This window comes from Rhamphochromis sp. 'chilingali' (assembly GCF_963969265.1).
Source record: "Rhamphochromis sp. 'chilingali' genome assembly, chromosome: 9".
In the NCBI taxonomy this organism is placed as follows: Eukaryota; Metazoa; Chordata; class Actinopteri; order Cichliformes; family Cichlidae; genus Rhamphochromis; species Rhamphochromis sp. 'chilingali'.
In genome coordinates this window covers 6948901-6970613 of record NC_137936.1, presented here as the reverse complement: position 1 = coordinate 6970613, position 21713 = coordinate 6948901, and the positions used below count along the sequence as shown (strand labels likewise).

Here is a 21713-nt window from a genome sequence, read left to right as displayed (position 1 = left end):
TTCCCACGTGTGGGACTAATAAAGGTTATCTTATCTTATCTTATGGACTGAGGGAAAAAGACACTTGAGTATTCAGGTGCTATTCTTTAGAGCCTAAAAAGTGGAACACTGGACTTCTTTAGATCTTTGAAGATTTTTTGCCCCTCCTCCAGGAAGCTTCTTCAGTTCTAGAACAATTCAGTTTTATTTATAAAGCACCGAATCACAACAACAGTCACCTCAAGGGGATTTATATTGTAAGGTAGAGCCTACAATAATACATACAGAGAAAAACCCAACAATCATATGACCCCCTATGAGCAAGCACTTTGGCGACAGTGGGAAGGAAAAACTCCCTTTTAACAGGAAGAATCCTCCGACAGAACCAGGCTCAGGGAGGCTCAGGTTGGGAACCGGTTGTTTTTCAAGCTCTCGAGACAACCATGACTCGGATGACTGGGAACCCACACAGAACATCCAGGTGCTGTAGCTTCCACCTCTAATATTCAAACTTTGGCCTCAATGCCTTCAAAATCTTCAAAATCTCCAAGCTGGTCAAGAAGGCTCACCAGCGCCTCTTCTTCTTGAGGACTCTGAGGAAGAACCACCTGTCCTCAGACATCCTGGTGAACTTCTATCGTTGCACCATCGAGAGCATCCTGACCAACTGTATAACAGTCTGGTACGGGAACTGCTCTGCCTCGGACCGGAAGGCGTTGCAGAGGGTCGTGAAAACTGCCCAGCGCATCGCCGGAGCACCACTTCCTGCCATAAAAGACATCTACAGGAAGCGGTGTCTGAAAAGGGCTGGGAAAATCATCAAAGACCCCAGTCACCCATCACATGGACTCTTCACCCTCCTGCCCTCTGGGAGGCGCCACAGGAGCCTCCGGACTAAGACCACCAGGTACCGGAACAGCTTCTTCCCCACAGCTGTCAGACTCCTGAACTCTGCCTCCTGACATCTGACCCACGTTAAACTCATGGACTGAACATACACACACCCACAATGGACAACTGTACCCTCAAACACACAATAATAACATGGACTGAACCACCACTCACAACCACTAGCACTTTATATAGCCTCTGTAGAAACTATCTACACCCTCACTTATCTTAACTGCACTACTGTATAGCTCTGTGTAAATAATCATTCTGTACATTCAATAATCTTTAATCCTACAACTGTTTACAACTTGCATAGTTCCCATTTCTGTATAGCTGTATATCTCAGATTTCTGTAAAGTTATTTATTTCATATTCTGTATAGTTTTTCATATTTATATCCTGTTCATAGCTTGTACTCACTACAGCCTGTACATACTTAGTTATAGAATATTCACAACATACTTCATACCGTGTACATTATAACATACCATAATAGACCCATTTCTGTAATATACACAGCAAAATCTCCAGTGTTAAATTAACACTAGAGAGTGTCTATATGGGTCCACACCTCTGAGTGTTAAATACAACACTGTTGAGTGTTAAATTAACACTTTTGACAGTGTTATATGTTTAAAAGTAACCTAGTCAGTTTTGAAGATTAACAAAGACTGATTTTCTAACACTGGAAAATAACTCAAAATGTTAGAAATATTCCAGTGTTAGAAAATCAGCACTGCTCAGTGTTAGTCTTTGTTAATCTTCAAGACTGACTAGGTTACTTTTAAACATATAACACTGTCAAAAGTGTTAATTTAACACTCAACAGTGTTGTATTCAACACTCAGAGGTGTGGACCCATATAGACACTCTCTAGTGTTAATTTAACACTGGAGATTTTGCTGTGTACTTACATATCTATACTATTGCTAATATATATTGTAATATACCTATATCACTAAAGCACTTCTGGATGGATGCAAACTGCATTTCGTTGCCCTGTACCTGTGCATGTGCAATGACAATAAAGTTGAATTCTATTCTATTCTATTCTATTCTATTCAAGTATATCACTGCTGGGCGCCCACGTAATTGCAGGCCAGCAGATAAGCGAGGTTCGCAGTGTCAATACCAAAGTGGTGTTCAGCTACAAACTCTCCTAGTCGTTCTGTGGTTTGACCTTTGCATAAACAGCCACAGAGGAATCAAATCTGGAGACTGAGTGGGCCGTGTTACAGTTCACCGAACAAAACAGAGAGCACCGTCCGATAAAGAACAGACTCACAACACCTTTTGAAAAAGCACATAAGCTAGTCAGGAGGTATTTAAAGCTCTGGAGCTCTGAATCACACGCAGGCATGTTTTCCTGTCATTTTTTTAAACACCTGTAAATTATTTATAGTTTACGCCACACCTCAGATGACGAGGAGATATTCTTTCCATTTCTAATCCAAGAGTGTGTAATTTAAAACTTTATAGTGTCCCACGGTGGTGTGATGTTTGCATGGCCGTAACACAAAGTAGTAATTTTTAAGCACTTTTAAGCACCGGGCTTAAGAAAAAGAACAGACCGCCTAACATTAACAGCCTCATAAGCCAGATGGTGTGGTATTATGCCACTGTGTGCACGGCCTGTTGTTACATGATTGGATAAAGCATGTGCCTAACAAATGGAACTGCTGTTGTGGCCTGTTTGCCATCATAAATCACTGTAAATAGAATTATTAATTGAGTTTACATGTGTTTGATGTAATCTGTTGCTCTGCTACCCGTGGAGGATACTCAGTGGCACCATGACGAGCGTCGTCTCTCCCGCCACGCTATCTTCTATTGTGGTCCCCGCGCCGGCTTTATCTGGTGTTATACAGAAATATTTGAATATCTGCCACTTAAAGTTTAAAGTTCTAATTGGCTTAAAGTGACAAGAGCTTTCACAGGCTGTATAATTTGTCACAAAAGAACAACGGCGGCTTTGGGCGGGCAATTATCCTTAACTACTACTATGTTTAACGACCACACAACATGGCGCATTTAGGAATACACAATGTCTGCCTCTGACTGGGTAAATTCTTCATTTTCAACAAGAGACATGATTACTCACTCAGATACATCAAAACATTTTCCAGGCTCAATTAGCTATCCAGGCTAATGTTTTCGAAAGGCCCAGATAAAGCGGCGAATCGACGGCTGGCAGGGAAAATCTTTTGCAGCGTTTGGTTTTTCAAGCTGTCACCGATTAAGCCGTTTGACTGCAAATACAATGCCAAGCCTCTCCGAGCAATTACGACTGTGAAAAGGCTGCTTTCATATTTGATGGGATGCCTTTTCAACCTCACAGGAAGCCGCTATCAGAGGGCGATATTGAGGTTTTTGCCGCGTCGCCTCACACTGCCCATCCGTTCAGCTCCTGTTCCACTCGAAGGTGGGACTTAGCCGGGACATATTTATGTTGATTTTAGTTTGTTCCGCTTCAGCTGCAAATGAATCTCTGCTGTAGTCCTGTGAGACCGCAGCCGCCCCTCCTCAGGCTCTTCTCTATTGTGTGTAGTAACAAGGCTCTTGAGAGTGTGCACTTACTTATGAGTGAACTGGAGGAGTGCCATGAAAGACCATTGTGCTACACATTTGGTCTATTAAAAGAATAAAAGTCTGCAGACGCTCTTTGTGAGTGCAGCAATGCCCCAGCCAACAACTATTCTGCTGTGTGTGTGTGTGTGTGTGTGTGTGTGTGTGTGTGTGTGTGTGTGTGTGTGTGTGTGTGTGTGTGTGTGTGTGTGGGTGGGTAGGCGGCTAAGGAGCACAACCCGACACTGTTTCTCATGTAAACAGCTCCTACTTGTTTCATATGGAAGCTCTGTACCTACAGGTGTCTTTGTCCAGGGGACCACATAAGTTGGATTTCCCTGCCACTGAAGGCAAACGAGTGTATTCTATAAGCCACATTATGCTACAAAAGACATAATACAGCAAGAAAATTCCACAACGCCACTATCAGTGCTTTCTTAGAAAGGTTATTATGCCTCAAAGGCTCCAAATTGGCATAACAGGGAAAGTTAAGACAGTACCCCCAAACAGCTTTGTGCAACTTCTGTCTCTTGTACAAAAGGGGCTTTAGCAAAGCCCCTTTTTTCACATCAAAGCTGCTTTCTTTTTTCAGCGGAAAACAATGCTCTGCTTTTCCAGCTGAATGGGAAATCGTTCAGATAAACTTTTTTTTTAAATCAAAGCAAAAGAAATTTTAAAACTCCTCAAAGAAATAATCAGCTACAAAACCCCTCAAAGCCCAAATCAGATCCGGGTAGTCCATTATCCAATGCCATATTAAATCTTCTTTTCAGGCTTGTTTATCTGTGCTGTACCTTTTTACAGCTGAGATAGTTATACAACATCAATAACAAATGGCAATGTATGAGCTCGTTTCTCTGTCTGTTTTAGGTTTTCTTGCCTTGGTTGAAGCGAGTTATGGCTTGAAGCCATTTTTCTGAAATGACTGATTTTTCTCCCACCTGTGTTTCTTTAATAAGGTGCATCTGTGTGGAGAGATTGGAGAGTCTGTTGCCATTTTAAGTGAATTATACCCTTCGTTGGTCCCGCCCAGTCATCCACTCCTAACACCAATGATAATCAAGTGGAAGGGTCTAGAATGTACGAGTGTGAAGGCGAGCTTGCAGGCATCGTTTTAATTGTTGTACCATAATGATTAAGCAGGATTTTTATGCGGTCTGACTGGGGTCTGGCAAGATGGATGGCCTGAAATGCTATCTATTCTCAGGGAGTCAAGTCCTTGGCACCATAGTGGTTCACTGCTGCTTAGATTAACACTAAGCTGGAGGGCATGATTTCTGGGTCCTCTCCACCTTTCATTTCTCTCTTGTTGAAAAACAATCAAATATACAAGTCACGTTCTGCTTCTTCTTCTTGTGCTCTGGCGTACTTCCATTGCCCCAGTCTACACTGAACAGTGTTTAATTTGTTAAATTTACATGTTCATTTTTCTCTCTCTCTTTTTTAGATGGAGACTGAACGGCACGGAAATAAATCCCAAAACTGGATCTCACTACAGCCTTTCTGGGGGCAACCTCAGAATCAGCCATCTGAACAAAGACCAAGATGCTGGAACGTATCAGTGCCTCGCCTCCAACTCTTTCGGGACCATCGTTAGCCGAGAGGCCAGTCTAACCTTCGCATGTGAGTTTATTTTTTTCTATTTTCTTTAGGCGAGTATTTGAGCCTTCTTGGCTTCCATTGGAGAAATAAAAAAGTAAAAGTAGAGGGAGAAAGAGAAAAACATGTCAGTCACAAACAAGGATAACATAGTGGGCTGCTCTTCATGACATGTTTAACATGGAGAAAGTTATCTCTGAGGTGCTATTTGTGTGTTGACTGGCGTTTACTCTATAAATGGCTGCACAGTAGGCAAACAGCAAGCGCTAAACTCACTGCAGTGGAGGAAAAAGATCAAGGTTTTCCTCTGAGGTGTCTTGGAGTACAGGCACAGTGATGAAGTGGAAGGTTCGGGTCTTGGTTGTACGTTCTGCAGACTCAACTAAACTTCTTAGCCAAGTTTGAGCATTAACATTGGTTTTATGCTAATGGCTTATTAGCTAAGTGACCATTCAATCTCTTTTAACCCTCTATAGCCCAACAGCATTAGCATAAATGTGCTTATTTATTTGTAATATTGTCAGAGTTAGTAATGTGGATCAGACATTAGACAACAGACCATCTCATACAAACCTAGATAACAGTACATAGTTGTTAGCTAAAAATTATGGCAGCTAATGCTACACTTGCGTGTCCTAGAAGTCACATTTACCCTCTGGTAAACAGTTTGTTAAACTTCATATGAGATTATTTACAAATTTCCTTAATCTGAAAAGGTTAGGTTTCTTCCACATCAAAGCAAAGTAAATTTCCAGTAAACTTCTAGCTAACATGAGCTAAGGAAAACAGTGGCAAAAACAGCTTAGCAACAGAAAAGTTCAGGATATGCTCACTCACTCACCTCAGTATCACTGTCATTGGTTAGATGTGAACTTCATCGAGTGATACTCAACTGTATCACAGGCCTGTCACAAAGTTTTATAGCCTCTTCGGAAACGCAGAGCAGCTGAAAGTAGCCATTAAGGAGCACCAAGGGTTAGCTGATGAAACTTTACTTTCCGTTACTTCAGAGAACAAAAACAGCACACCCACTCATGAAGAAATGCAAAGTCAGCACCATCACTTTTGCAGATTAATGTTTTTTTAATGGCCCTATCATACTGATTTCCGACCAGGAGGACGACAGATTGTTTGATGGATCTTGATGAGTCTAACTGACAAGCCTCTGGACCTCATATTTCTAGCAGGACTGAGTCAATAAGTGCCTACTTTATGTGCCAGTTATTTGACAGGAGTAAATCATGACATTAAAGGCAAAAGAGTGATCACTAGCTCAGATTAGATTTTGAGGTTTGGTGTTTGGGGACAAGGCCACCAATGTGCCTCAGGCCATTTATTTAGTTCCTTGGACCAGCAGGAGGTCAATCCGTGATCTGATTCTGCTGGTGAATTTCCACTATGATAGGATGACAGTTCCATCAATTGTCGGACTCTGACCTTACCAACCTGCAGTTGTTGTCACAGAGTCGGCGTGTGCGTGTATGACCGAATGTCATCTATCTTCTTTATTACTCTTGGTATAGCTTAATTAACTCCACTGCATGATTGAATGGTAAAGGTTCAAGCGAATAATTTAAAGGGCAACTGGTATTACTTTAGAGTGTCATGCAATTCTTTATAGAAATTCAAGGGAAGTAAAGGATATGAGTGAGGTCCTCCTGCAGACTCCTAGTCAGATGCACACAGTGCAGGTATAAGTTGTGTTTCAGCACCTAACAGCAATATTTTTTCCTCCAGTAAAGGTCATGACCTTTTGATGGTAATTAGTTTTACGCATAATTTGACTGTGATTTTGACACAAGACAGGGTCTGAACTGACTCGCTCCTCTAATAAGCCCAGTGCTAATTGCACCCGTCAGAGCCAAAATGAGCGTAATCATTTGGAGCCATATAAATGCACATCTGCTACAATCAAAAAGGTCAAAAGTCAAGAGATTTAAAGTTTGCCCCATCTTCAGTGTAATCGTGCACTGTCATGAAAACATGTCCTTACTATAATTGATTTCCTGTGGAAAAAGATGAAGCATAACTAGAGTGTATACCGTAGAAAGAGGATGAAACTGTGAAGGAAACTTCAGCGCTGGGGACATGAAGGTAAAGGGAAGGAGTCCTATTGTTACTTACAGAAACAATAATAAAAACAATGTACTATAACACAAGTTTGTCCAATTTTTAAACCACATCTAAAAGCAATACAATCCAGGAACACTAGGCAGGCACACAAAGACTGAAAGAAACCATGCATGTATCAAGGTACAGGTGAAGTCAATCGTGACAATAACAAGGTTGAACAAAGAAAGGACGTAAAAAAGAAAGAGAAAGCCACAAGAGGAACTAACCTTCAAAATAAAGCAGGAATCAAATGAAATGAAAGACTACACTGAAAGAAAGAACTAGATTTGACACAGAGCAGTGAGAGACAGACCGGGGCAACGCAAGGCACAAAGAAAATGAAACAACTTTCAAAAACAGCATGAGAAAAAAATTAGAATTGGAACAGAAACTACGGATAATTGCGAACAGCTAGTCATCCTGTTCATAACTGGAGGAACTTTCATTACATGCATAACTGTAGACGTAACTCAACAAAATATGTCATTTGAGGATTGGATGATATGCTGCATTTTTCATGTTAACAAACCTCACAAAAAGACCAAACAACTGATCCCACTAAAGGAAATGCTATCTTAAATGCTAGAGACCTTTTGTTTTCGCCACAGAGCATTCATTGTTTTCCACAGACTATTAAAAATACATCACTAAGTCACACAATTGCACATGGTGACACTTCTGTCATTACCACACACATACACGCTGCACAGTCGATACCACAGACACAGTAAATGCTCATTAGCGCACAGAATGCACATCAATTCAAACCTGGAAATATTCCACAACAACCACCCGGTACGTTTGTTTGAGTGAAGTTTAAATCTGCACTGACCAGCCTGTTAGAGAAATCACAGATGATTCACATAATGTGAATCAAAAATGTTTTTCATTGTAACCTAATTTTAGCGAACTACTGCAGAAATGGGAAATCGAAATATAAAAATAATTCAGGTAACGTGTGAGTGTCTGTAGCACGTAGTTTTTTCTGTGACCGAACCCAACCACATGACTGGCACAACTTTTACTTTGAAGGGAAACCATTCTCCAGTCTCCATTTGCAGGTTGCATTGCACCAGCAACCCTGAGGAACCGCTGTCAACCAGTTGGGGAATACACTTGTCACCCTAGCAACAGGTGACTGTGTTACTCCCAGTGTGGGAGACAAATCTCAGGCAATGTCCGCTTGACGTCATGTGAGAAACATCAATAGTTTACTCATGTGGCTCCATGCTGTAGTGGCTAACACATTTGACTTATGCACAGAAGGCCTCCTGTTTGGGATCAGAAGGAGGCGCAAACTCATTCTTAGCGGTAGTGGACCCCTAATGTGGGTCCCCAAGCCCAGGTGAATGGGAGGGTTGTATGGGGAAAGACCATTCAGCATAGTTTGTCATATTCTAAATACTACACAAACATTTTAGCAAAAGCAAAATCTGCTTCTCAAAAAACAAATTAAGAGAACATTTAATTTATTTTTGGTGTGGGTTTGTATCCAGGCTTCAAAGGGAGTTTGGTTTCTACTGATCGCTGTCCCATCATTTTGATCTAAAAAAGTAAAAATGACAGTGCACGCCAGGAAAGATTTTCAACTTGAATATTTCACCCATCAAGATCTGATGTGTGATGTAAGTATTCCCTTAATGTTTCTGAGCAGTGCTTCTACCCCAAGGTCTACTTGAAGCGTGTGGGGGTTTTTTTTCTTCTTCTTTTTTGTGGAGCATTTATACATCACGGCCTCTCTCAGAGGATAGATGTTGCTTAAAACGCATTTTACATTTCATGACCAACAGCAGGAAGTGAAACACAGGATAGAACAGGGTGTTAGGGTTTTGTTCGGTGCTACCGGTAACCATAGCGCTTTCACCGGCAGCAACGTCTTTTGCCTGCCCAGTGCTTTTCAACCACACATCACAAAAGAAGCTCATTTTTGTGTGCTTTTCTGCTTTGCGCTTATGAAAGAAGTATTTTGCTCCCTCCATTTGAACGATTGTATTTACCTCAGCATCTTGTTTTATCAGTCGATGGTAGTTCTCCTTCTGCTGTCTTGTCTTGTAAATGTCGGTCGACCAAACAAATGTAAACCAAAGTCACACTCACAGTTGCAAACACGTCAAACACTTTTTGTGTTATTGATCAATTACTAATCAACTGCTGCATATCTTTGTGGACTACAGTGATTTTTTTTTTATTCCATGCAAACGGTCATGGAATGGGAACTTTTCCATTTCCATTTTACTTTTCAGACTAGACTAGTTAATTAGGACATTTGTTGAAGACTGACAAAAGCGCGGGTCTGCCGGTACAGATATTTGGTGATGGGAGCCTCAATAAGCTGCTAGTTTCTCACAAAATCAAATAAATCAGTGCCATAGTTAATTGTTTTGACTCAGCGTGAAGGTCAAAAGATATTTAATTTTGAGCCGGGTCTTAGAATTGATAATGAAATCCTGATAGTGAGTCGTTGTGAGCACAGGAAAGCGTTGTTGTTCGGTGAACATGCTCTGCCTTCTAATTCAGTCATTTATCTCCGGGTGTGAGGGATTTTTGCCTTTTCTTTAATTAAATAGGTATTAGTGGTGTCTTAATCTTGTTCCAGGTGAGTAATCTTTCTAAAAATCCATTATTGGTCTTGTTGAATTTAGATTGCATTGACACTTAAGACCTGTTTATAGGTCTGAACTTAAATCATACATTTCCATTTAAATTGTAATTCAAACGTCGGGATTTGTATTTGCTAAAGTGTTATCTCCTTCCAGAGGTTGAGCATAGCATATATTGTGTAGAACAAGAGTAAACTGTACAGTGAGACTTGCTCACTTGAATGGTATTAATCAGTTAACATTTGTTAGTCTGCACGCTCCGTGACGCCTTCAAGGTTGTTCTTTGGAATTGGCGGAGCTCCAGATACTTCAGGATTCGTTTCCGTGTCACAAACTTTTGATGGATGACGGTAACCCTCGCAAGGGTTGTGGCTGTCTACCTCCCGAGGCAAGGATAACTGATGGCTAGTGGGCGCTCCCACTCAATACTTGCTGCCCTTGATTAGTATGTCTATTGATTCTGTATTGCTGATTATGTAAAAGATGTACACACATAATTCACACTGATGATCAGGCCGCATATTCAATAACAGAATGATAGTGTGGGCTTCTTATATGGGTGGCACTCTGAGGGCTGTGCGTTGAATGCAGTGACGAGCTCATTCACTGCTGAAGTTTCCACGACCAGAGATGTCAAGAAGGTTGAGCTTTCAAGAAGAAAATAAAGTGCTGTATACTGTACTTTCCTTGAAACGCTATATATCCCATTTTGAGTAGGAGTGGATATTCGCTTACTTATAAAGTATCTCATCAGAGTCAGAAAAGCTCATATTTTGCCAAGGACATAGGAGGGGTGGGAAATTCCTGATGTCACCGGAGTAGGCTTTAAATCCTTAAGGGGAAATATGAATACCTAATTTAAATGCAAATAAATCCTTTGGACTCCTCTCAGCTGAGTGATAATGTGGTGTGAGTATATTGACTTAGTTAATGAGGTGTAAATAGCTAATGGGTATGATCTAGCTTTTATGTTTTTTTATCCGCAGTAAACTATCAACATATCACACTTGGGAACCTGCTATAAAGTGGAATAACTCACTCAGCATTTAATGTTTACCTCTTTAGCTGTCCAGCCTTTGAAATGGGGAAAACTTTTTTGATGATACGTGCAGGGAATTGGCGGGGGGAGGGTCCTCAGCAAAGTCTAACCCTTTTAGAGCACATTACATTTTTGCTTTTTTACATTCCTAAATAATTGTTAAAGTGAAAGTACACCAGTACATAGATCACAGGTTTCAAAATGTACATATGATATAAAAAATGTACATGTTTAATATCATAATTGTGTACTATCCCATATCCTGTCATGGTCCTGGGTCTTTGACCTAGTGTTTTGAGTTTATTGTTATTATTTTCCAGTTTCTGCTGTTTTGTATTTGTTCTTAGGGTTTTGAGTTGGGTGTTTTCTATCATCGCTACCTGTGTCTTTCCTCTGTGTCCTGTTCGTGTCCCCGAGTTGGTATTGTGAAACAGTCTGTGAGTTTCCTGTTTTACTTTGTAGGTTTGTGTCTCGTTATGCCCATTAGTTCAAGCTGTTTCCCCTCCTGTCTGCCAATTCCTGATTACCTGGTGTGCCTGTGCTCCTCGTCGCGTCGTCTGTGTTTCTCTGTGAATCTTCTGTGTACTCTGCATTATTCCGTGTTTCACCGTGTCTCTCTGCTTCCCGCCCCGTGTCCTCCTTTTGTGTTAGTTTTCCCAGTTTAGGTTTATGTTCAGTTCTGCCCTCACCTCTGTTATTGCTCACTGTATATAAATCTCACTTGCACCTCCGCCACTGTCTGCTATTTTGATCCTCCTTCTCACCTCCACACGACTGCTGCCCGAGTCGTGACATATCCCAACAATGTAATGCTGTGTAAGAGGTCTTAATCGCAATAGTATGTATTAAACTAATGTTTAAATTGAGAAAATGTAAGAAAAAAAAATGTGTCCAAAAAGCTGGAACATTTGCCTCTGTGTAGCAGCTTTGCTTCTTTTTGCCACAGTCTGTAAATATTTGGGAGCTGCAGAGAACATTTGTTGGACTTTTTGGAGAGGAATGTTGTCCCATTGTTGTCTGATACAGTCCTCAATCTGCTCTCTTCTTTTTTTTATTTAATGATGCTCCAAATGTTTTCAGTTGGAGAATCGTCTCTATTGCAGGCCATTTAAGCACCTTGGCTCTTTTACTATGGTGCTTGTATAATAGATGAATTATGCAGTTTAGCATTGTTTTTGCTGAAATATTCAAGGCCCTCCCTCAAAAATACGTCATGTAGACGGGAGCATCTGCTGCTCTAAAACCTTTCAGCATTGATGGTGCCTTTCCAGATATGCAACCTCCACCAGGGATGCACGCTTTTGAACTGAGTGATGATACAAAGCCAGATGCCCCCCTGTCCTCTTTAGTCCAGAGGTTTTTAAAAAGAATTTCAGTTCATTTCAGTTCAACAGACCCCAGAACAGTTTTCCGCTTTGCCCACAGAAATTTTTAAAAAACTTTTTCCGTGAGAAGTCACAACAGTATTGTCATTATGAAGTGTCTGAAAAATAACTGTCAGGTAATATAGTGACAGTCCCAGTACACATCCAAAAATGTGTATTAGTAATAAACAGCACTACTTAGTTACCCTGTGGCTTGAGAAAAACTCCTTGAAAGAACATGATATGAATACATCGATGATACTGATGTACTTGAAGGCATTGTCATTGTGGTTTTGTTGGGATCCAGCATTCATGATGACCTCTGAACGTGTGTTAGTTTGAGTTGAGCTGGCATTTCATTGCCCTAATGTACTAATGTACAGGGAGTCACTGCCTAATAAAAGCTAATATTAACACTAACCAATCAGCAGTCAGTTTAAACTTAAATGCAATAAATGTACAACGAGATGCACAGTGTTGGTTTGTGTTTGGTATCAATTGTTAATGAACTGATGCAGCTAATGTGTAATGTGGGCTGTTTAAGTGCAAGGCTAGCAGGGAATGGAATAATGTGTGAACTTTACCATGTCAAATAAGCAGGGTGAATGTGGAAAAATGGCTTCCAGCTACTTCGCTTAAAAAGTAGGATTCAGTGTTTTTTGAACAGAGGACTGGGTAATCTTACTGTTTGCAACATTACTTTATTTTATCTGCATATGTTAGAATGTTGCAAATTTCATGGAAGTGCAGCATCAAAATATATGCACTTTAATCTCAGTTCTAAAAATACTACTGTCGGCCTCCATGCAACTCTATACTTATCTGAAGGTCTACCCAGAGACTGTATATAAATGAAGGCAGATGTAACAGAGCCTTACAGCAGACTGGCTGTTTTTACTATCACTGCCTTGGTGTTTTGGATAGGGACTCTAACCACTCTATGATCTCAGAAACCAAGGCTAGCGTTGTGTCAGTCACATGGTAAAGGAAAATAAAACCCCAATTTATCCTCCTTCTTGGCTCGAATCTTCTGTAAAACTTGAAACAAGTGTCTGAGCTCATAGAGTCACCCAAAAAGTGGTGTTTTTAACAAAAAAAGAGCTCAATGTCATGTTGCTATCGACTTTGGTACAACTGAACAACTTTTTGCAGTTGTAGAAGTCGCCCCCTGCTGGCATTAGCAAGAAGCAAGTTTAAGACACTGACTTGTCTTCTCATAATGTTCTTTTAACTGCCAACCACAGTGCTTTTAGACTCAAGGTGGAACAGCTGAGGACCAGAGTCGAGGCAGGAGAATTAAAGATGCGTTTAAAGATTTTTTTTTTTTTTTTTCCATGCATTCATCTCGTCTTGTCTAGTGACAGACAGGCTGATAAAAATCACTGAATACACACCTCTGTGCTGGCTCCCACCTTTGCGCAGGCACAGACAGTACAAACATAGATATGATGTCCTCATACACACACAAACACATTATATCCACCTTCCACTTGAAGACAAAGAGCATCCTCAAGGGGGTAGCAGGTTGTGATGGATCTAATGTTCACGGTTGGACGGGCTTGTTGAAGTATGATAAGTTGTGCTGGCATTTGGAAAGCTCATATGTCTGGGATGTGATCATCAGCTTAATCTGGATCATTGTTTGTAATGCCAGCCCAGGTTTGCAATAATTGATGCTAATGGATCTAGATGGGACATCAGGTTTACTTATTCTGAGGCTATTAATCATTGTTAGCCACTTCCCGTTTTGAACATTACTCTGAAGCTTTTGTGCGGAAAACATTAGCTCAGTTCTATAATATTTTAATGAAATTTCGAAGGGACTTGCGCTCGCCACTGTTCCTTTCAGTGACAAATTTAATGGATATGCTATTTGAGATATCCTTTGCAGGCAAAGTCTGTGCTTTCATGCTTCCTTTTGAACATGTGCACAGCTGCGTACGCTTTAAAAAAAACAAAAAACAGGCTTTTGGTCAAGCCTTCCCACCACAATGCACCCCAAGCCCCCCCCCCACACACACACACCCCGCATCTGAAGGCATCGGCCGTACCATATTCTAAATTATGCTTTTTACGACTTTCCCAAAGTACCTTTCACAACAATGCTTCTTTTGGTCTTTTTTGGCTGCTGAGAGTGGATGACTGAAGGTGGAGGTTGGTTTTTGGGGAGGGTGGGGGGGTGGATTTTGCCACTATTGCTGCATGCTTTCAGCATGGGCGAGGCCATGCCTGTCGCTGTGAACAGGCACAATCAGTACCTTTAGTGAAGTAGACATCACCACTTCATAAATCCCAACAGCTTTCATCTCAGCCAAAAATAATGCCAAAGACTTTTTTGGGGGGAACAAATTCAGTACCTTAGATGTCTCTGGCTTTTGTTGACTTTGTTCTATAGGATCATATTTTGGGAAGGCTCGGATGCTTTTATCTAACCTTCTATCGTGTTTTTAGATGAAAGTAAATGGGGGGTTAATCCAAAAAAAAGAAGAAAAAAGATTCAGCTTTCGCCGTGAAATTTTGTATTATGCCCAATAATGCAAGCAGTGTTTAGGAGAAAACCGCGCGTCTATTTGCAGCTTTTTATTGTACCACCATTAATAAAAAAGACGTCTGTAGAAGCAAAATAATTAATTTCACAGAAGAGGCAAAGGGGAGAAAAAAAGCAGTGCAGATATTGCAGCTTTCATCAGTGATCTCTGATGAGCCACACCAGTCTGAGATAAAGCCCATTGGGAAGAAGGAAGTCGATTAGCCTTGCTACAACATTAATCACCTTTGAGTGACAGTTAAGAGATAACTAGGCAGTCAGTGTTCCTTTAAAAAACTGAAAAAAAGCAATAAAAATAAATCACCTAATTTAAGCTTTGAGTCCTGATTCAATTCTACACACATCATAAACCTCCAAGAAAGCGTCTTATATGGACATCTGCAGACATATTTGCCCTGCGTGCCTTTTTAAGCGCTTTTGGTCACCAACCAGCCAAAACCGGGTGCCGGCTTTTCACACTGTAGAAAAACTACGGGAATTTAGGAGGGCAGTGATTTGCTGTGTAAAAATGATTGTAGACAGCAACTTTGTCATCCCATTTGTGGATGTTCAGTTATCCATTTGTGTGGCAGATGTGTTTTTCACAGTAAAGAGCAGGACAAACAAGTGCATTAATCAAATAGGTGGATTTCTGTGCAAGTTCTTTAGGATTAAACTAATGTACAGTCACGAGCATAATAAAATATTTTATTATAAGATTTCTAAAATAATTGAGATGCTGGGTGCAGAAACCCAACCTCCAACAATATGAATGGTTTCATACAGTGCAAAGTATAAAGGAGTGGTGGTAGCAGATTATCTCTGAGGCTATATTATAATCACACTTTAAAATATAAAATTCTAATTCTAAATTTAATTATTAAGAATGTGTATGTGTAAAATTTGTGATTTTATGATGTAAAATCACAAATTTTTATTTTTAACTAGTTTAATTTATTGAGATATGTTGCAAGCTTGTGTTTTGTGTAGCATCTACCAGAGGTGTGGACTCGAGTCACATGACTTGGACTCGAGTCAGACTCGAGTCATTAATTTTATGACTTTAGACTTGACTTGAAAAAATGTTCTAAGACTTGTGACTTGACTTGGACTTTTACACCAATGACCTGGGACTTGAATTGGACTTGAACCGGTTTACTTGAAAAGACTTGATATTTTACCCCAAATATAAAATTTAACATGCATATTATATAGAGATTGAAAATGTGACGTCATTCACGGGTAGAACCGCAAAGGATTCTGGGAACTCGTGGCAAGCGGTACTAGCGCACGCAGGCTTTCAATTAAAATCAGTTATACAGCGATAAAAAGAAACACAAAAATGTCAAGAAGCTGTTGTATTATTAACTGCAATAGCCGGTCGCATGACAGCCACGGGAAGCCGACGGGTAAAGAGATCGGTTGTTATCGGATTACGTCGTTGAAGAGAAATTGTTCATGTTTCCGAAGTAACAAAGACGCGACGGATGGCCTGGATTGCAGCCATTCAAAGGTCAAATATAACGTCCCAGAACCCTCCAGCTCACAGGTTAGTCTGCTCCAAGCATTTACACGAAGGTCAGAGTTTTTTAGTAGTTAATACGTCATTTTCATAACATAATTGGTGATATAGGTTACAAGCAAGAACAGAAATTGTCGCGCTATGCTCCTTTATTTATTGTGCATAAATAGTGAATTGTCCTGACACAATATTGCGTTTCGCTTCTGTTATTATGGTACATTGACAAAAACATATACTTTTATTCACAGGATAAAACAGGTTTTTTGTATCACTAATTGCCCAGTACGATTACAGCATACAATATTGTTGTCACTGCTACATTTCTGTGATGCTACCAGAAATTATTTCCACTACTAATTAATTACCGTTGAGCTCAAAGGTCCTATTAATAAACGGTTAAGGAATGTGTATTTATGACGACGATTTGTGAGACTGGTAAACTTATGATACGTACGATGGTCTTTCGTTCTACACGGTGCATTTCAAGGTCCTGCACCCATCCGTCGGTAAACTGTACCTGGGCTTGTTGCAGTGACCTGAAGTTACTAAACTTCATGAGTGTATGCACTCACTCCAAGAAGCGTATAATTATAAATATGCATATAAATATGCTACAATGAGATAGCTGACTTCATCTAACTAGCAAATGTTGTCCAGGCTACGTTGGTGATGCAGTTTTTTTTAATGTGTATGATATTTTTGTCATGCGATTTTAAAGCTGGTCCTACAACCGCATCCAAGAATAACATGCAGCTTATCTCAGAACTGTCGGTGAAAATTATTCTAGGAGCTAGGTTTAATTGAGCTGCATTTTAAAGAGGTGCAATTTCACAATTTGTGTATATTTTCTAAGTTCACTATTTTGTCATGTGTTGAGAAAAACACAGATTTTAAAATTACATGTTAAAAATTACATGTTAGCATAACTGCAACATTATTTTTTCGTTTGTTTTTTTTAAAGACTCGAAAGGACTTGAAATTCAAAGTTTCAGACTTGTGACTTGACTCGGACTTTTACACCAGTGACTTGAGACTCGACTCTGACTTGCCTGACATTACTTGAGACTTGACTTGAGACTTGAGGATAAAGACTTGAGACTTACTTGAGACTTGCAAAACAATGACTTGGTCCCACCTCTGGCATCTACCTTCTTAATATCTGTAGCCAGAACAAAATGAAGCATAATAATAATAACAACAATGTTGCACTCTGAAATGTTGTCAATTTGAGATTCGGTAAGACTATATTGGAGTTAGTACCTCAAAATGATTACTTTCCTGCACTACTCTGTGGTAGTTTAAGCCCTGCCTGCATTATAATAGTGCAGCTGAGTGTGGTGGTTCTAAAACTGTGGGGCTCGCTCTACTCGGGGGGTATAGAGCAATTTCACGGAGGAGCGCATGACCAGGATGAAAAAATGTGGAGTGGATTTGAGAAGTTGAATAAAACTGTTTCATGTGGGAACAATAAACTAACAGGAGTGCTTTGAGACTTGCAGCGCTGTCAAGCTTCAGGGTGCAAAATTACAAAAGACAGTGGAGAGTTTTCTGACAGGTAAGAAAGGGAAATAACAGACGATGCATATAACCACCACATCGATCAAAATAGAAGGCAAGGAAGTATGATGGATATCTCTATCTCAAGTTCAGTAAACAATAAGTCATTCTTTTATGTTTTAAACTTCGTCATAATGTTATTTCATTAAAATAACATTTTCCCATGAGTGGTAAATGTCGCCTTTTTTTCCTGGCGCCATGATGCGTAGCAGCCTGTTGTTGTTGTTTCTTCTTTTGTGACTTTATCGTCTGATAAAGTTTGTTTTTCTTGCTCAGTGTGACTTATGTGTCTGTCTCATGGAGCGTTGCAGAGAGACGTTGCCAAACTCCCGGTGTTCCTCAGTCTGACTGTGCTAGATGGCCGGAATTTTCAGGAGAGTAGAGACGTTAATCTGAGCAAGAAGAAATGTGCATGGGATGCACTAGTCATCATTAAAAAGTGGTGTAATCCCACACGTTACTGTGAAGGAACATTTGTGTGGCATGAATAAGAAAAAACAAAGCCCGGAGGATCATCTGACACAGAGGATATGGCTAATTAATAGATCCCAACAACCCTGTGAACCACTTACTGCTCTTGCTAACTTTGCTGCTGCAAGGACAAAAGCAGAAAGTCTTCATACCACCTGTCCTGTCAGATTGTTTGTTTTTTGGTTTAACCGAGCTCTTTCTTTAGTTTAAGCTTTTATGATATTATATTTATGTATTGAGCTGTTGTTTTGGGTGTTGTAACAGGAACTAACAACGTTTGAAAAAAAATACTTCATATTGTTACTGTGATTATTAGAGGTGGAGAAAAATCTGGGTGGATTATAGAAGGAGAGGTATGACAGAGACAAATCATGCACCGCTACCCTTCACAAGTAGCCGGCGTCTCTTACTCCATCAGTGAGTTTGTCTCCTAAAGTTCAGTGTCCTTCACAGTCACACACTTGTGCTCCCCTCTACACAATCACAAACAGTCCCTGATAAAACAAACTGCAGCACCATGACTCAGTTCCTGCTGCAGCCGGTGGGCAGCAAGCGCTACGAGTGAGTCCTGCGGCCACGGCAGAGGCAGCATGAACGTCAGCCTCACTTTGTTATGCTTTCTCAGCAGCCATCCGAGTCTACTGGACAGCATGTTTTTAAATGTGAAGTAATCCATAGTGTCCTCTGCATGTGTACACCAGGAAGCCCAAGATGCTTTTTCTCAGCTCCTCGACCTCAGGTACAAGTGCCCCAGAAGCACAGACAGGAAAACAAAAACAAAGTCCTGCTCTGGTTTTTGTTTTTTGCTCTCCACCAACACCACAGTGCAACTTTGCTTTAGCAGTTGTAGCCAAGAACAATGAGAAGACACTATATTAGATGTTGCATGTGTATTATTCAGGCAGAAACTGGTGCTGTTCTTTAAAATTGTAGCACTCTGCCAAATTATTCTGAATAACTTTACCCCATGTATTGATTCAGGTGTTTTCTTTTTCTGTCTCTCTAGTTTTAGGCAAGAATGCTGACTTTGGTTTTACATCCTTGAGGGAGACACATCCAATTTGACACTTAAAGGTCCAATCTGGCATTAATCTTTAGAAAAATATTAGGAATTGCTCTTTTAATAGGGCTTAAGACTCTCAGATCGCTATTAGTTAAAGCGTACTCTTGGGTTAAGAAGAGATTTATGTTTAAAGAAATAATTAAAGCCAGCCTCTTAATTGACTTGTTCTGTGGCCAATATGACATATATTAACTGACCTTATAGTCCACTTCATAAATCACTGAGCCCGATAATTTTACATTTAGATCACTTGGAGCTGAACTAATCAGTAATCTCATTTGAGTGGATTGTTTGCAGTTTTGAGACGAGCAGGTCTGCAAAGACAGCGCTCGTGTCCGCGCCACCGCTCGAACTGACTTGACAATATTCTGCATATTGCAAGGTTAATTAAGGTTAATTAATCCAATTTGGAGAATATGTATGGATAAATCTGAGACAGTATATCAAGCCTCTTAATGTATTAATTCGCTGTCTGTCTTTTATTCGGTTCGGTAGCTAAAATCACATTTATGAATGATCTCTGACCTCAAACTGAATATTAAAAAAAAAACAAGAAGTGGAATAAAGGAAGCCAGAAGAAGCTGTTTAATTTAATTATGCTGCCAATTAACCTCTAAATATACGAGTAGCTCCATGTTTTCTTTGTACTTATTACAAGTATCTGTATTTAAATAGTTCCCTTAGGAATATATGTAGCACTCTTCAAACTGAGTTACCAGTGCAGACACTTAGTCTCTATGCAACGTGTGAATTACATTTACTGAGCTCTGTACATCATTAATGGAGCCAATTTGAAATGAACTGGTTCTTCTATAGCGCTTTTCTACTCTGTCTGAGTGCTCATTCATGCAAGCACTTCTCTATCTAACAGTCATACTCCGATGGAGCACCTTGGGGTTCGTATCCTGCCCAGACTGGAGGGACTGAACCACCAACCTTCTGATTAGCAGATGATTTGCTCTGCATAAATCATCAGCAAATGTCAGATGTGGTTCTGACCTGCTATTGTTTCCATCAGCTGTCAAAGGAAAATATTTCAGTTTAACAGTACTTGTGGTGTCAAAGCCCTACTAGGAATAGCTTTGTGTGGTTCGGTGGTGGTAGGTTTGATGAATGAAAGGTAACCTGATTACCACCAGAGCTATTAAAATCCCTCATGTGTGACCTGCCACGGCAACCCTCTCTGCTTAGCAGCGAGGCTTCAGATTGCTGTCTGGCTCATATTAGTGTGGGTGTGTGTCTTTATTGATTTCAGTGCTTAGTTATAGTTTTTTTTTTTCATCATGTATTCAGCTCAAGCTTAACTTACATTATTCGCAACATACAATTACCAGTGCAGGTTACAGGGAGCAATAATAGGCCTCATTCTTTTCATTTCCACCTTATCTTAAGTGTGTCCCCTCAAGTATGCAAAAGAAATAAATCCAGCAAAAAGAAATTAAGCAACAGACACACACACACACACACACACACACACACACACACACACACACACGAGTGAGTGCTTCCTTCCATCGACCTATCTTTGTGTGATTAACAGGGGTGTGTCAAAAGAAGTGACATAAGGTGGCCCTCACCCCCCTTACCCACCATCACCCCCATCCACACACACACTCACAAAAGCAGCCAAATAACTGAATGCAGCTCCCTTCCTTTGAACAAAGGCACAATCTCTTCTCTTCTTTAAAGCAAACATATATTTATGTTCATGGGGCGACCATGGCTCAGGGGGTTGGGAAGCGTATCTGTAACCGGAAGGTCGCCGGTTCGATCCCCGGGCTCTCTGTCCTGGTCGTTGTGTCCTTGGGCAAGACACTTTACCCTACCGCCTACTGGTGATGGCCAGAGGGGCCGATGGTGCGACATGGCAGCCTCGCTTCTGTCAGTCTGCCCCAGGGCAGCTGTGGCTACAACCGTAGCTTGCCTCCACCAGTGTGTGAATGTGAGAGTGAATGAATAGTGGCATTGTAAAGCACTTTGGGTGCCTTGAAAAAACAGTCCTAAGATTTTTGAGTTTGCATCCAAAACGTGTTCATAGTGCTGCAAACTTTGTCCGCTGTACTCACAAGACAATGCTTTTACCCAGTTGAAGGGGAGGCGTTGGAAAGTAATGCTAATGCTCAGTCCCCGAAGGGTTTTTCTTCTAAAATTCATCACAGTTTTTCATCCAGATTCTACTTTTTAATTCTTATTTCTAATTAATCACAGAGGGAGTTTGTCAGGTTTTTAACAATAATAAGTGAGAAATTTAATTCATTTGTCCTTTTAGTCATATCAAAGCATTTACACTTCCTATGACGACTTTGTATGATGTATAATAGTCAGGTACAACTTATCTGTCCTGTACTGATTTACGCTACCCGTGCGTCTTTTAAATCACTCATTGCTGTCTTTCTCCACCAAAACCCCCGTACTTGTGGCACC

General features: G+C 40.4%; 1 protein-coding gene across 2 annotated transcripts in view; it reads left to right on the top strand.

The window, feature by feature from the left end:
• Positions 1-21713, top strand: part of cntn4 (contactin 4) — a 215764-nt gene that overhangs the window by 77995 nt on the left and 116056 nt on the right. For both annotated transcript variants that reach the window (XM_080891754.1, XM_080891753.1), the window contains exon 4: positions 4883-5058. In XM_080891754.1, the coding sequence (XP_080747880.1) occupies positions 4883-5058 (176 nt within the window). The remainder of the gene's footprint in view (positions 1-4882; positions 5059-21713) is intronic.